This window comes from Lipotes vexillifer, unplaced genomic scaffold (genome assembly GCF_000442215.2).
Source record: "Lipotes vexillifer unplaced genomic scaffold, Lipotes_vexillifer_v1.1 scaffold329, whole genome shotgun sequence".
Lineage (NCBI taxonomy): Eukaryota > Metazoa > Chordata > Mammalia > Artiodactyla > Lipotidae > Lipotes > Lipotes vexillifer.
Window position 1 is genome coordinate 2,191,784 of NW_006774067.1, and position 16,257 is coordinate 2,208,040.

At 35.9% G+C, this 16,257-nt stretch overlaps 1 protein-coding gene across 1 annotated transcript in view; it reads right to left on the minus strand.

Annotated features, from left to right (window-relative positions):
- Positions 1-15,682, minus strand: part of GLIPR1L2 (GLIPR1 like 2) — a 33,689-nt gene extending 18,007 nt beyond the window's left edge. Inside the window, exons 1-3 of the mRNA XM_007448779.1 lie at positions 15,443-15,682; positions 7,786-8,031; positions 5,863-5,966 (exon numbers count right to left, since the gene is read on the minus strand). Coding sequence (XP_007448841.1) covers positions 5,863-5,966; positions 7,786-8,031; positions 15,443-15,676 — 584 coding nt within the window. The 5' untranslated portion in view covers positions 15,677-15,682. The remainder of the gene's footprint in view (positions 1-5,862; positions 5,967-7,785; positions 8,032-15,442) is intronic.
- Between the last annotated feature and the right edge of the window lie 575 nt (positions 15,683-16,257).

Below are 16,257 nucleotides of genomic sequence, written 5' to 3' on the forward strand. Positions count from 1 at the left end.
CTTTTTTTTTTTTTTTTTTTTTTTTTTTTTTTTGTGGCTCGCGGGCTCTAGAGCGCAGGCTCACTAGTTGTGGTGCACGGGCTTAGTTGCTCCGCGGTCCTTAATTTTTAAATAAAGAAAATTTTCTTTACTAAATACCTTTGGACACTATAATTTACTTCTTTTAGAGGTCCAGCTTTAGATTCAAGTCATTTTCTTCAATCTCAGAACTCTTACCTCCCCCACTGGCCTCGTTTCCCTTCTAATACACCTCTATGCATCAAACTTAACTACTTCTGAATCTGTATCCTGGCTAACTGCTTCTATGATTTCATACCTGCTTTTACAACAGATCTTTTCTATTTAAAATACAGATGTTGTATGTATTTGGTTAACGTTGTGTTGTTTTTTTAAATTTCTTTCCCAACAGTATATAAGTGTTTTCAGGATGAATACCATGTAAAAAATGTGGAATTCTGTTGCTTAGTTATTGTTTAAATGTACCTACTATAAACATATTTAAATAAGTAAAAGATTCTGCAGGAACCTGCAGTTGCAACATGTCTAAAAATAAATAAATCCTTTTTTCTTCCACCCTACATCTTTTCCTAACTCAGTTAATAAAATTATTTATCACTTAAGCTTAAATTCTAATGCTCATCTTTGATTGTACCCCCTTCAATACCGAAATTCAAGGCTAATCTAATTAATACTGTTTTATTTTACTTTATTTTATTTTTCTTAGAAATGTATGTTTTTTATTTTATTTTATTTATTTATTTTTTTGACTGTACCACGTAGCTTGTGGGATCTTAGTTCCTCGACCAGATTGAACCCATGCCCTTGGCGGTGAAGGCACGGAGTCCAACCACTAGACTGCAAGGGAATTCCCAGAAATGTATAAGTTTTTATCTTTGAAATTGAAAAATAACCACTAGAAAATGACATATGTAAATATTGTTGCAGTTCACTTTTTCTGATACATTATAAGCTATCTTAACCTTTATATAGGTATCTATACAGATTCTTTTCTTTTGCTTATTATTTTCTTTTCCTTGATTATTATTTCTGTTCCATTTATTCCCTGTTCTTTAGGAGCAATAATTTATATGTTTATCACCCTACAGGGTTCCTTTCTTTTTCCATATATATTTTTACTTCTATTCTACATCTTCATGTTCTGAAATTTTTCAAGATTGTGGTTGACTCATATTTTCCCTATTGCCAAATCTGTTTTATTCTTCCATTCTGTACTAGCTTGCTGTGGCTACTTTAACAATGCCACAAACTTGGTGGTTTAAAAAAATAGAAATTTATTTTCTCAGTTCTGGAGGCCTGAAGTCCAAAATCAAGGTGTTGGCAGGGCTATGCTCCCTCCAAAGGCTCAGAGAGGGAATTCCTTGACTCTTCCAGCTTCTGGTGGCTCCAGAAGTTCCTTGGTTTGTGAATATATCACTCCAAACTCTCACTCCACAGTCACATTGCCTCCTTCCCTTCTGTGTGTCTAGTGCTGAAATCTCCTCCCTCTCTCTTATGAGGACACAAGTAATTACATTTAGGTCCCACCTGAATAATCTAAGATAAGCACTTCCTCTGAAGATCCTTATCTTAAACATGTCTTTTGCCATATAAGGCAATATTTACTCTTGACATGTAACTTAAAATTCACAGGTCCTGTGAATTAGGAACTAGATACATCCTTTGGTGTGGGCCACCATTCAGTCCATTACACATTCTAATTGTCAGTTTGGTTTTCTTTTTTTTTTTTTGCTGTGTTGGGTCTGTTGCTGCGTGCGGGCTTTCTCTAGTTGCTGTGGTGAGCAGGAGCTACTCTTTGCTGCGGTGCGTGAGCTTCTCATTGCAGTGGCTTCTTGTTGCAGAGCATGGGCTCTAGGCACGCAGGCTTCAGTAGTTGCAGCACGTGGGCCCTGGAGCATGCAGGCTTCGGTAGTTGTGGCGCACGGGCTTAGTTGCTCTGTGGCGTGTGGGATCTTCCCAGACCAGGGCTCCAACCCATGTCCCCTGCATTGGCAGGTGGATTCTTAATCACTGCACCACCAGGGAAGTCCCCAATATAGCTTTCTTATTTTCATTTCTATGAAGTATTTTATCAGACTGTGATGAATTGATTTTTCTACAAATGATTCTTAAGAAAGATACCTATGACTGCCTATTTTGAGTACATATCAAATAAAACTTGGACTGAGTTGACTCAGTCAACTCATAATTGAGTTGACTCACATAATATATGTGCCAACCTAGATCCTTCACAAGTGGACTTTCCAAAGTTTGTATCAAGGAAAGAATGGTTGATAGAAATTTCAAGACAAAGAAGCCTATGGGACAGGTGAGTGGAAAGAAGAGTAATCTTAATGACTAGTAGGTTCATCTTATCACTATAGTCATGGGATACCCCTGCAGTCACCACTGCTATTAAGGCCACCAAACACCTACATCTTATCAAACGGAAATGTCATCTTTCTTTCCTCATTTTGTTTTTCATTCTTTCAGGAGCATCTCATACAGTTAACCACTTTGGGCATCATGACTCACGTTCTTCACTTGATTTCCAAGTACCCTTACCAGCATTGCTTGGGTTTCCTTCTTATCTTGTTAGCCTCTTCCCTCTCCTTTGTTATCTCTTTTGCCTGAAGTTGAAATACTGTACTGCTCTAGGACTTAATCCTTAAATTAAGTCTCCATACTCACTCTTTCATAAGGGTGTCTTGTTCAGGACTGTGACTCATTTCTACGTCAGGGCCTTTATAGTAGCAGTTTCCTCTACTTCAAAACCTATCCCAGACCCTCATACAGCTAGTTCCTTCTCATGATTCATTTACATTTTCCACATTTATATTTCTACCTAATGTGTCCAAACATAAAACACATCTTCTGATGTTCTTCCTTATCTTAGTTAATGGTATCATCATTTATCCAGGTGTTCAGACTAAAAGCATGGGTATCACCATAGTTTATTCTATACCTCTTATCCCTAAAGTCAAATCCATCAACTGGTATTTTTAGCTCTACCTTCATAATATATCCAGAAACTGACCTTTTTTCACAATTTCCATGGTATAGTAAGCAGAATTCTAAAATGGAGCACAAGCTCCCCTACCCCTGCTATACATGCCTTGCATAATTCTGAGGAAAGTGAATGTAATGGACTTTACTTCCATTATGTTATTTGGCACAGCTGACCTTCAAATAGGGAAATTATCCAGGAAAATATCTTGACCCAATCACTTGGGCACTCTAAAAGCAGAGAGTTTCTCTGGCTGGTCACAGAAGAGAAGTCAGAGATTTGGATCGTGGGAAGGACCTGATGCGCCTTTGTGGACGTAAATATGGTGGGAGCCACGCATCAAGGAATGTGGGCAGCCTCTAGAAGACGAGAGCAACCACTGGCTTAGAACCAGCAAGAAAATTGGGACCCAAGTCCTATAACCACAAGGCACTGAATTCTGCTAACAACCTGAAGGAGCTTAAAAGCAGATTCTTCCCCAGAGCCTCCAGATAAGAACTCAGTCAACACCTTGACTTTGGCCTTTGAGACCCTGAGCAGAGAATCCAGCGATACTGTGCCTGGACTTATAAACTACAGAACTGTTTAATAATAAATGGCTGCTGTTTTAAAGTCACTAAGTTTGTGGTTTATTATGCAGCAATAGAAAACCAATCCACATGCTAAAATCCTAAACCAAGATACCAGTCTATAGCCTGCACTACAGAAACAATCTCCTAATTGTGCTTGTTTCTTTTTGTACCCTTGTTTTCCTATACTCCATTATACACAACAGCAAGAGCAATCTTTTATTGCTAAGTTTTCTTTTCAAAACATAGATGAGGGACTTCCCTGGTGGTGCAATGGTTAATAATCCTCCTGCCAGTGCAGGGGACGTGGGTTCGATCCCTTGTCTGGGAAGATCCCACATGCCGTGGAGCAACTAAGCCCGTGCACCACAACTACTGAGCCTGCGCTCTGGAGCCCGTGAGCCACAACTACTGAGCCCGAGCGCAACAACTACTGAAGCCCACGTGCCTAGAGCTCATGCTCCACAACAAGAGAAGCCACTGCAATGAGAAGCTTGTGCACCACAACGAAGAGTAGCCCCTGCTCACCGCAACTAGAGAAAGCCCATGTGCAGCAATGAAGACTCAATGCAGCCAAAAATAAATAAATAAATTAATAAAAAAAAAACTTTAAAAAAAATGAACAGGGAGAAAAAAAAACATAGATGAGATCATGCCACTTACTTGCTTAAAACATTCCAATGACTTTGCCATTATGTAGAATAAACCCCCAAATCCTTAACCTGGCCTATGGTATTCTATTTGATTTAGTTGTCACCTAACTCTCTACCTCGTCTCCTACCTCTAACCACAGTTATTCATTTTTCAAACATGCTAAACTTATTCCAAGCTCAGAGATTTTACATGTGTTCTCACTTCTACCTGAAATATTCTTTAGCCATCTCCTCATCTTTTGGCTTTCAGTTTAAATGCCACCTCCTTTTGCAGCTATCCTATCCATATTCTATACTATTTATTCCCTATTTGCTTACTGTGCTTTGTTTCTATGGCATATTTTATTATTTAATTAAATATCATTTATTTCTATGTTCACTTATTTATTGTTTGTCTCTCTTCCAAGACTACAAACTAAGTATGGTGAGTCTTTATTGGTTTGTCAGTAGACAGATCAGAGCTTTGTATGTAATTGCTGAGCACATAAAATGAAGACTAGTACCCCAGAGGAACCTCTTCCTTCCCCACCACCCACACCCAGTGGTCTGTTTGAATTTTCAATACCAATCAGTAGTTAACTTTCAAAAGTTTCTCCATGTAATAGATATCATCCCAGTATTTCCAGTCTGTAGGACTGAAAGAGGCCAAAGAAGTTTTGCAATTACTCTACATTCCAAACTTGTTTTGCATGCCTATGTTCAAAGTCAGCAAAGCTTCCATTTAAGAAGGGGTTTCTGAATCTAATTCGACTTACATCATAGTTCTGTTGTTTTCCCTATCTAGGGGAATACAATCATTAATTAGTAATCTTTTTTTTTCTTTCTCTTTTTGGTTTAGTCCCAGAAGCATTTTATTTTTAAGAAATTCCTTCTCAATCCTAGCATGTAGTCAATTTTTCTTGGCATGTTGATTAGGATATTTTCTCACTTCAGTTAGATGTTTTAACAGTATTACTTATAGTATCATATTGACCTGTAAGAAAACTTGAGACTTTCCAACAAAGTTCTCCAGAGATGGAGGCTATTTTGGAAGGTAGTTTTTTCCCATCATTGGAAAGTTTTTAGGTACAGGTAAGTAACCACATGGTAAGTAAGTGCTAAGAATTCAAGTTTCATATGCATAGCTTAACTAGAAGACTTGTGAAGTACTTTTGCACCTCTGAGTTATTATGATTCCTTATATGTATGAGACTAGCCCCAATTAATAATACACTCTCCAGAGGATAGTCAACTAAAAGTGTCCTTCATGTTATAAAACTGATGTACTCTTGAAACAATTCTTACAACATACATTTCAACACACTTAACCTTATTTTTTTTTTGACTTTTTAAAAATAAATATAGAGATAAACAATTTTGGAAAATAATTTAAATCCTATGTTAATTAGGCTAGGTACTGTGAAATAATACTAAAGTTAAAATTCTCTCAGGAAGTAATATCAGTATGCCTAAATATGACTTATTTTATTATTAAATTTAAAATATTTCAATATAAAGTCTTTAATTGCTATCTCATACTTAATTCTTTTAGAGCTTGCAAAGACATTTAGAAGAATATGTTGAAAGTTAGGAAAACTTAACCTTGAAAAATTCCCAATTTATTTTTATATTATTTAAAAAATTTAAAGGAACTTACCCTGGTGCATAGTTGCATATGAAAAGTGCTGCATGTTTAATATGTCCAATTCTTGAACATGGAGTAACAGCACAACCAACTTTGTAAGACTTGTCCCAAACAAGCTAAAATAAAATTTTCAAAGAAAACATAAAATTTAATTCTAAACATTTACTCTGCCATAGTATAAACAATAGTATATTCAATACACATAGGACCTTTAACAAAGCAATTCAAGGAATATGAACAATTCTTCATTTGGATGCAGGTAGAGAATTATCATGGATTTAGGGAAGCATTTCCAAAACTGTATTTAGAGAAACACTTTAATAGGTTCTACCAATACTGTATTCTTAGGATAAAGAGACTGAGAAAAACTGATCCAGAATAATGTTTTAGAGCCAAAGGAAGACACCTGCTGAATCAATTTTTGACCTCTTGTTGATTCTGAGAGTTCTAGGTTATTGGCAAAGAGGAAGAGGGAAATGAGAAGACACAAAGTTTTGGAAGAATGGAAGTTGTGAATAAAAAGGAAAAAAAGAGGGGACAGTAAGATTATAGAAGGGAAGGAAAAGAAATACAAGAGTAGAAAGTAATTGAATGTTATCAGCATTTTTCTTTTCTTTTATTGAGGAAATTCCATTACAAAATAAAATTAAGTCTGGGCCTTTCATTAAGAAAATGAGTAAAAGAGCTGGTTCCTATAAAATAATTTCTTGCAAAATAGGTCTTGGAGTGAAAATATGAGAATAATTAAAGATATTCCAGAAATTCCTGAATGGCTTTAGTATTCCTAATACTTACAAGTGAACGACAACAAAAAATTGTTTTGTTAACCTCTGTGGGAGAGGGAGAAACCATCTGTTTTCCTTTTCTCTATAGCTGAAGTCTTAGTGATTCCAAAAGAAATAGAGTGATGCATTAAAAGAATAGAGAATAGAATGTCTGTAACAGTTGAAGTTAAACAGGTCAAATGCAGGAAATGAAAATGTCTAGGAAACTAGACTTAAGGAGGAAAAAATACAGAGGAGTAGGTCAGGGAATAGACTTGGTTATTTTACTCAGAGTATTGAAGTCATATTAAGGAGTCTAGCTTTGACATGAGTAAGACAGTAGAGAACCACTCTAACTTTCTAGGAGAAAAAATTGATTAAAAAATTTTTGAAACATAAATCATTTGATAGAACAGGAAGACATGAGTTCAACATGAAAAAATTCCAAGATTTTAAATTCTACATTAGAGTCTATTGACAGAAAAATCATCTTTTAAATGAGCTTGGAAGTTAATTCAATAGTTTCTTGATACCTGATACAAATATTTATTGAAGACCTAAATAATGTCATGTTGCTGTGCTGAGAATACATGGATAAGAAGACAAGGTCCCTGCCCTTAGTGTACTATTAGATATATAAACAGATGCTTATAAAACAATGTAATATGTGAAAAAATAAATGTTTGTACAGGAAATAAAAAGTGGTTCAGTGTTCTTGGAGTACAAAGTGTAAGAGTGAATTGTTAGACATGAGGTAGGAAAATAATTATATGTATTTGCATTTAAAATATTTTAATCAGTTATATAGTAGTATGTGTACTGATCTGTGCAAAAGAAAATCATCTTTTACTTATGTTTATAGTCAATAAACTAAAACTAATTTTTATTTGCTAGTTTCTTTCTTTTCCAGTGTACATTATTTTAGAAAGGTACCTTTCATCTTTGGGTATGGAGATTAGACTTATTATATTTAAAGGAATGTTTTAATTGCATGGTTCAAATAATAGAAGAAATTATGAACATTCAGAAGATCTAGGACTGATTAGAATTTTGATTCTATTAGAGGTAATAATTTTACCATTTGAGTTTATTTATAAAATTGAAACACAATAACAACGTAGTAGTAAAGCAATTAAGGAGTCTATTGAATTAATAATATAAAATTAGATACCTGTAGATAATTAGAACAGTTATCAGAGCAACTGTTCTTTTCGAAATTGTACTTTTTCCTCTGTGCAAACCAACTTCTGATAGCGATACTTGCAGTAAATTCATTTTCAGGGCCGACCCACATATTTTCACCAATACCATTAAATCTAGGATGAGCCATTTTTAGTTCTTCTAAATGAATATTACGTTCAAACACACATTTTTTCCCCCATGCTCTAGCAGTCCGTGACAAAGCTACATCCCAAGTCTGAAAAAAAAATGCAAAAAGTAAAGAAGAAAAAATAACAACAATGAGTTTTTTGTGTGTGTGTGTGCTCTAAATTATTTTCCTTGAGTTCTCATAATTAGATGTAAGGAAAACAATTCTTATATTGTGCTTATGAGTCTGGTTCATGGAATTTATGTAGGAGAAAAAGTGTTTTGAGACAATTATAAATGAAACAACTATTTCCTGAGATGAAGCCTTATGAATATATTTGTAAGTAAAAAATCAGATTGTTTGATGATGCAAATGGTTATAATACTCTTACATGTAGTCTATTCAGAAAATGTGTATTTTTAATCTCATGCCTTTTATATGTAATAATACAATAATTTAAAATATTTAGGAACTATTTATTGAGCACTAATTATATGCAAATTATTGTATTGTGAGGAATAAAATATGAAGTCAACATAAATTTTGTCCTCTAGTTGCTTACTGTTGTTAGGAGAAAAACCTGGGATAATATATACATACATATACATATATATACAAATACATATATATATATATATTTATATATATATATTTTTTAACACATAGTGGTAGTTGGTAAATATTATAAAAGAGGCACATGTAAAGTTTTATGGGTGTTCCCAGAAATGTAAGAAAATATCACGAGATGCTGCTCCCCTCCATTTATGGAAATATCCAGAAATGTGTACTTCTGACATATTTACAGCCTCATTAAATTCATTGTTTAGTTAAGGACAAGAACAAAAACAACACAAATAGAAAAATAAACAAAATATTTGTAAAACCAACATGCTAAATATATATACATTACAGTAAATCTGAAAATAAACATTTCTGAAAAACAATACTAAGATTTCCCTAGAGTTTTCTTGGTTAATTTCATAGATTATACAGAAGTACAATACAGAAAATATATTATAGAAAACTTTAGCATATCCCCTCCCTCCCCACACTATTTCCCTCCCCAGAGGTAATCATTGTTAAAAAAATTGTTTATGTATAAATTTCTCTAGCTCCATATACACACACATTCATATATAAGATATGTTAGGGTGCTTTAGATGAGTATTTTGTGAGTTTGGTCTTTGCACGGTTTTAATCATATCATACACAATATTATTGGCCCATAACCTGCAGTTTTCACTTAGAGAGACTGTTCCATATTAGCACAACTAGATCTACCTAATTTTTTGCAAACTTTTTATAGTATTCCATAGTATGGCTAGCAGCATGTAATAAAGGTTACCGTTCCACTATTAATGGCTCTTCAGATTCTTTGCCATTTGCAAACAATGCTCCATGGACCATCTTTCTACTGCCTAATTTTGCATATTGTTTACACACCGCATGCTTACAATGCACCATGTCACTATTCTAAGTGGGTTTTTTTCCTTCCATTTTTATTGAGATACAATTGACACACAGCACTGTGTAAGTTTCAGGTGTACAGCATAATACATCATGAAATGATTAACACAATTAGTTTAGTGAACATCCATTATCTCATATAGATATAAAAACAAATTTTTTCCCTTGTGATGAGAACTCAGGATTTACTCTCTTAACAATTTCAGATATAACATACAGCAGTAGTGTTATATTAATCATTTGGACATCATCCCTAGTATTTATTTATCTTATAACTGGAAGTTTGTACCTTTTAACCACCTTCATCAAATCCCCCCTGCCCCCACCCCCATAACCACAAATCTGATCTCTTTTTCTATGATTTTTTTTGTTTTCATTGTTTTTTGAAGTATAATTGACCTACAACACTACTATGTTATTTCCTGATGAACAACATAGTGATTCAATATTTCCATACATTACAAAATAATCAGTACAACAAGTCTAGTTACCATTTGTCTCCATACAAAGATATTACATTATTGTTGACTGTATTTCCCAAATTTCATTCCCCTGGCTCACTTATTTTGTAACTGGAAGTTTGTACCCCTTAATTTCCCTCACCTATTTCACTCATCCCCCCCGCCCACTCCCCTCTGGCAATCACCTGTTTTCTTTATCTATGACTCTGTTTCTGTTTGATTATGTTTGTTGTTTTCTGGACTCCATATATAAGTGAAATCATATGGTATTTGTCTTTCTCTGTCTGACTTATTTCACTTAGCATAATACCTTCTAGGTCCATCCATGTTGTTGCAAATAGCAAGATTTCATTCTTTTTTATGGCTGAGTAATATCCCATTGTGTGTGTATATATATATATATATACACACATATACCACATCTTCTCTATCCATTCATTTATCAATGGGCACTTAGGTTGCTTCCATATCTTGGCTATTGTGAATAATGCTGCAATGAACACAGAAGTGCAGATACCTTTTTGAATTAGTGGTTTTTTTCTTTCGGAAAATTACCCAGAAGTGGAATTGCTGCCACTGGAATGTCTACTCCCTTGTTTCTCTGAGTTTGCCTTTTTTTTCAGATTCCACATATAAGTGATACCATGCAATATTTATCTTTGTCTGGCTTATTTCACTTAGCATAATGCCTTCAAGTTCCATCCCAGTTGTTGCAAATAGCAGGATTTCCTTCTTTTCTCATGGCTGAACAATATTCCATTGTATATATTCACACCACTTCCTCTTTGTCCATTCATCCATCAATGCGCACTTAGGTTGCTTCCATATCTTGGCTATTGTGAATAATGCTGCAGTGAACACAGGAGTGCAGACATCTCTGTGATACCCTGTTGTCATTTCCTTTGTTTTTATACCTAAGAGTGGAATTGCTGGATCATATGGTAGCTCTTTTTTAATTTTTTTAAGGAATCCTCCACACTGATTTCCATAGTGGTTGTACGAATATACATTCCCACCAACAATGCACAAATCTTCCCTTTTCTCTAAATCCTCACCAATGTTTGTTATCTCCTGTCTTTTTTGGTGATAGACATTCTAATGGGTGTGAAGTGATATCTTATTGTGGTTTTAATTTGCATTTCCCAGATGATTAGTCATGTTGAGCACCTTTTTATGTACCTGTTGGCTAAAGCTATAAAATTCTTATGAGAAACAAAGGGGAAAAGCTTCATGACATTGGATTTGGAGATGATTTCTTAGATATGTCACCAAAAGCACAGGCAACAAGATAAAAAAAATAGATAATTAGACTTATTTACAATTAAAAACTTTTGTGTATCAAAGGACACTATTAACAGAATGAAAGGCAACCTATGGAGGGGAGAAAACATCTGAAGATCATATATTTGACAAGGGATTTTATCCAGAATATATAAAGAATTCCTTCAACTCAGCTAACCAGAAGACCCTAACAACCTGACCAAAAAATGACCAAAGAACTTGTACAAACACTTCTACAAAGAAGACATACAAATGGCCAATAAACACCTGAAAATATGCTCAACATAACTAATCATTAGAGAAATGAAAATCAAAACCATAATGACATACCACTTCACACCCATTAAAACAAGTGTTGGCAAGGATGTGGAGAAATTGAAACCCTGTGCATTGCTGGTAGGAATGTGAAATGTGCAGCCACTATGGGAAACAGAATGTCAGTTCTTCAAAAAATTAAGTATAGAATTTGTACATGTTTTTGCAATTCCATTTCTGGGTATATACCTAGTAAAGGTGAAAGCAGGGAATCGAACAGATATTTATTCACATACTTATGTCCACAGCAGCATTATTCACGATAACCAAAATGTGGAAGAAACTCAACTGTCCATGGAGAGAGAAATGGATAAACAAATGTGGTATATACATAAAGTGGAATATTATTCAGCCTTTAAGAGGATGGAAATTCTTTTTTTTTTAATTTTTAAAAATTAATTTATTTTTTGGCTGTATTGGGTCTTTCTTGCTGTGCGGGCTTTCTCTAGTTGTGGAGAGCAGGGGCTACTCTTTATGCAGTGCACGGGCTTCTCATCGCAGTGGCTTCTTTTGTTGTGGAGCCCAGGCTCTAGGCGTGCAGGCTCAGTAGTTGTGGCGCATGGGCTTAGTTGCTCCACGGCATGTGGGATCTTCCCGGACCAGGGCTAGAACCCATATTCCCTGCGTTGGCAGGTGGATTCTTAACCACTGCACCACCAAGGAAGTCCCAGAATGGAACCTTGAAGACATCATGCTAAGTGAAACAATCCAGTCACAAAGAGAAACACTTATGATTCTTATATGATGTACCTGGAGTAGTCAAATTTATGAGACAGAAAGTAGAATGGTAGTAGCCAGCAGAAAGAAGGGAATGGGGAGTTAGTGTTTAATGGGTGCAGAGTTTCTATTGGGTAGGATGAAAATGTTCTGGAGATGAATGGTGGTGATGACTGCACAACAATGTGAATGTATTTAATGTCATAGAACTGTACACTTAAAGATGGTTAAAATGGTAAATTTTATGTTATGTATATTTTACAATAGAAAAACCCAATAAATTTTTGAGTTTAAAAATTGTTTTGAGTTTAAAAACAAGGTAGAACAAAAATACTAGGTGACGACAACAACAGCATGGACATGGGCAGAAGACAAACAATTTATGTGTTGTAATATCTTTTAAATATTTAGGAGGTTATAGATGTTGATTAACTTTGGACTTTGTAAAGTATATACATTAAAATGTTAAGCATAACCAATAAATAATAAAGATAAAATGTATGATTTCCAAACCTGTCAAGGAAAAGTTCTAAGTAGACCATACTATTATGATAGGCTATACTATTTATAGTTATTATTTACATCCTAGTAAAATCCATGGGAAAAATATATACAAATTTTTAGAAAGAAGAGAAGGATAAAATTTAGAGTGGAGCTCTAAACTGTACCCCAAACATTATTCCTTCAAAAATGTTCACATATTAAGATATATATTGAGGGGACACAATATTATGCTTTATATTATTCTCTATGCTTTATGTTTGAAATAAAAATTTTAGACATTAGTAATACAAAGGCTATAAAAAGTTGAATTAAAAATATTTTGTGTTTATTCATTATCAGGAGGAACGCTAATCTTCAAACTTGGAAGAAATAGAATTAATCACAAAGGGTGGGAAATACATAGATATAACTCTCAAATATCCTCAAATTCTAATTAAATTCAAAAGATTAAAATTGGCTTGGATAAAATTATCTTCAGCAAATACAATGCTAGTATTGATATATTTCTATAAGAAAATATATAAACAGAAGAGGAAACTTACTGAGAATTCAACAGGTAAAGAAAATGAACAAAATACCTACAAAATACATCCAATCAAAATAACATTTTAAAATTAATATTAAAGCAAAGTTCCCTTTTATAATTTGTTTAGCAAGTGACTGAAAATGCCCAAGCCAGTCAGATGTGGTATGTCCAGTCACATGTACGTATGGTATGTCACATGTGCAGTCCAGTAAATTAGTTCACGTGTCTGGCGTACATTGTCATGTGTGTGCATCCTCTACAAGTGGTTGTGCTTTGTGTACTTACTTTGTGTAGCTTACTAATGAAGACCTGATGGAATTGAGGCCCAGAGAATGGACAAAGAGAGACTAGAGGAAGAAGAAGTAACTAAAGAACAGAAGAGATTCAAGACACAGGAAATGGCAAGGGGATTTTCTTTATTTGAGGAGGCACTGTTAGTTTCTAAGGCACAGGACCTGAACGTAGTATGGTACACAAAGGTTGAAGCAACCATTCAGAATGCAATCCAGTGCTACCATGTCATCTATGACAAGAAAAAAACAGCTACTACCCAGACATCACTGGATTGCTTTTTCAAGAGGGTAGATAGAATTGAATCCAGCAAGGAACCAGAACCTGTGCCGTCAACTACAGGTGTTAGTGAAATTGCAGCTTGCCCTCCATCTCCTATTGCTGACAATTCTTCAGCTCTGTCATCTCCCACCTCCTCTCCCTCCTCCAGTCTTGCCTGTTCACTAGATGCCAGCCCCTGTATGCCAGCTATTGTACTGTACTACTATGCTTTTCAAGGTACTATACAGTAAGGTTAAAAACGTTTTATTTGGGGGCTTCCCTGGTGGCGCAGTGGTTGAGAATCTGCCTGCTAATGCAGGGGACACAGGTTCGAGCTCTGGTCTGGGATGATCCCACATGCCATGGAGCAACTAGGCCTGTGAGCCATAACTACTGAGCCTGTGCGTCTGGAGCCTGTGCTCTGCAACAAGAGAGGCCGCGATAATGAGAGGCCTGCACACCGCGATGAAGAGTGGCCCCCCCCCTTGCCACAACTAGAGAAAGCCCTTGTGCAGAAACGAAGGCACAACACAGCAAAAATAATTAATTAATAAACTCCTACCCTCAACATCTTAAAAAAAAGTTTTACTTTTTGTGTTTTATGTATTATTTGTGTGAAAAGTATTATAAACCTATTACAGTACAGTACTATATAGCCGCTTGTGTTAGTCGGGTACCTAGGCTAACTTTGTTGGACTTCGGAACAAATTGGACTTAAGAACGCACTCTGGGAACTGAACTCGTTTGTATATAGGGGACTTACTGTACTTCTACACTGCTGATATTTGCTTAATTCGGCACAGTCCTTCAGTATAGCAATTGCTACGTAAAAAATCACATACTTTGTCACATTTCTGGAATTTTTCCTAAGGAACTAATCCAGAAGGCAGAAAAGACATATCTAGGGAGACAGTCCTTACAATATTTACAACATAAATTGGAAGGTCCTAATTGCCCGATATTTACTCAATACATTTTGCATTCATTTTTAATGACAATCATGAAGACTCTATAGCACCAGGGGAACAGCTAACGAGACATTACAAAGAAATACGGGGAAAAAAATGGGAAAGAAGCAAGAACTATTTTGTAAGGGAACACAAAATCAGGGCCGAGCCTAGGACGAGGTGAATGAAACACCCTCTAGGGAGCAAAATTTAGGCTGGATACCAAAAAACTCAATAATCAAGATAAAAAATATTTTTAAAAGGCAAAATTAGTGTGAAAACAACCATGATAAAAATTCAAAATTTTAAATAAGAACAGAATCTGACCTTTCATTTGCATTATCCTGAGAGTGCCTCACTTGCCTCTCCCAAATTCAAGCTCAAAGATCCTGTCTTTGTTTAAAGTGATTCTGTTTCATCAATAATACTTTTGCATTGATTTTTAAATTAAAAAAATTACATTAAACTATCATTTTCTCGAATTAAAGCTCCCTTAAATTTTGCACCTCTGGTGAGTACCTCTACTCACCCTAGTCCAAGCCCTGTGCAAACCCTTGGTAATAACTATGCGTTCGAGTGACAGTGGTTTTTATTTCTTGAACATATAAACTTTACGTGTATTTTAAAACCCAAACTCTAAGCGCGGTTGTCCGCGATCCTTAAGGCTCAGAGACCCAGACTCTCCGCGGCCGAGGGGGAGGTACTGACAGGGGCTGTTGGAAGTTTGGGCAACCGCCTTAGGGCCTCACCATGAAGCGCAAGTTAGCCCCTCGGGGGATGACGCTGCCCCGGAGCTCATTGTGGAGGTTCACGTACTCATTGATAAACGTTACGTCCTCTTCGTGTGGCAAAAAATGCGCGTTCAAACAGGAACCCAGCAGTAGTAGCCAGAACTCACAAAGCCACACCTTCCAAACAACCATCAGCGTCAGAGGAGGCCTTTGGGCGCACCACTCCCGGGCAAACCGCCTCGGAGTCTCCATGGTTCACTGGCCCTAGCCAGGCCAGTGCGCATGCTCCGGCCCGCCCCAGCGACCTGCCAATCAACGGGGAGGGGCGGTGCAGGCACGTCTGGCCCCGCCTCCCCGCGAACGGAGGGAAAAGGATGAAGGGAAACCGGAAGTGAGGTAAGGCTGGTGAAAGCTGTCTGAAGAACTAAACACAACAGAGGTTTGAGTTAAATGAGTGCAAGCTTTTCACTAAACTAATGTAGTTAAATATCCAGAGTCGATTTCTGACACCAGATGATGTGTCATCGTTTATTAATGTGTCAACTGCCCAGTAAATGCCAATTGCTGAATAAGTAACATGTCTGAGGAACCTTCTAATTCTTCTGTGACACTGATGAAAATTAAACCAAAAAAAAAAAAAAATCCTTACTTGTTAAGTTGGGAGTTTAATGCAAGCCCTTCCTTTTATTTTCCTCCTGGACAGAAGAATATCCTCTTTTAGGCCAACTTCCTCACTGAGATTTTCTCAATGTTTTAATGATCATTTGTGGGAAACTGCAGGATAAATGGGAAAAGTGGAAAGCTCAGCAGGTAGGGGGTAGACTAGGGATCAT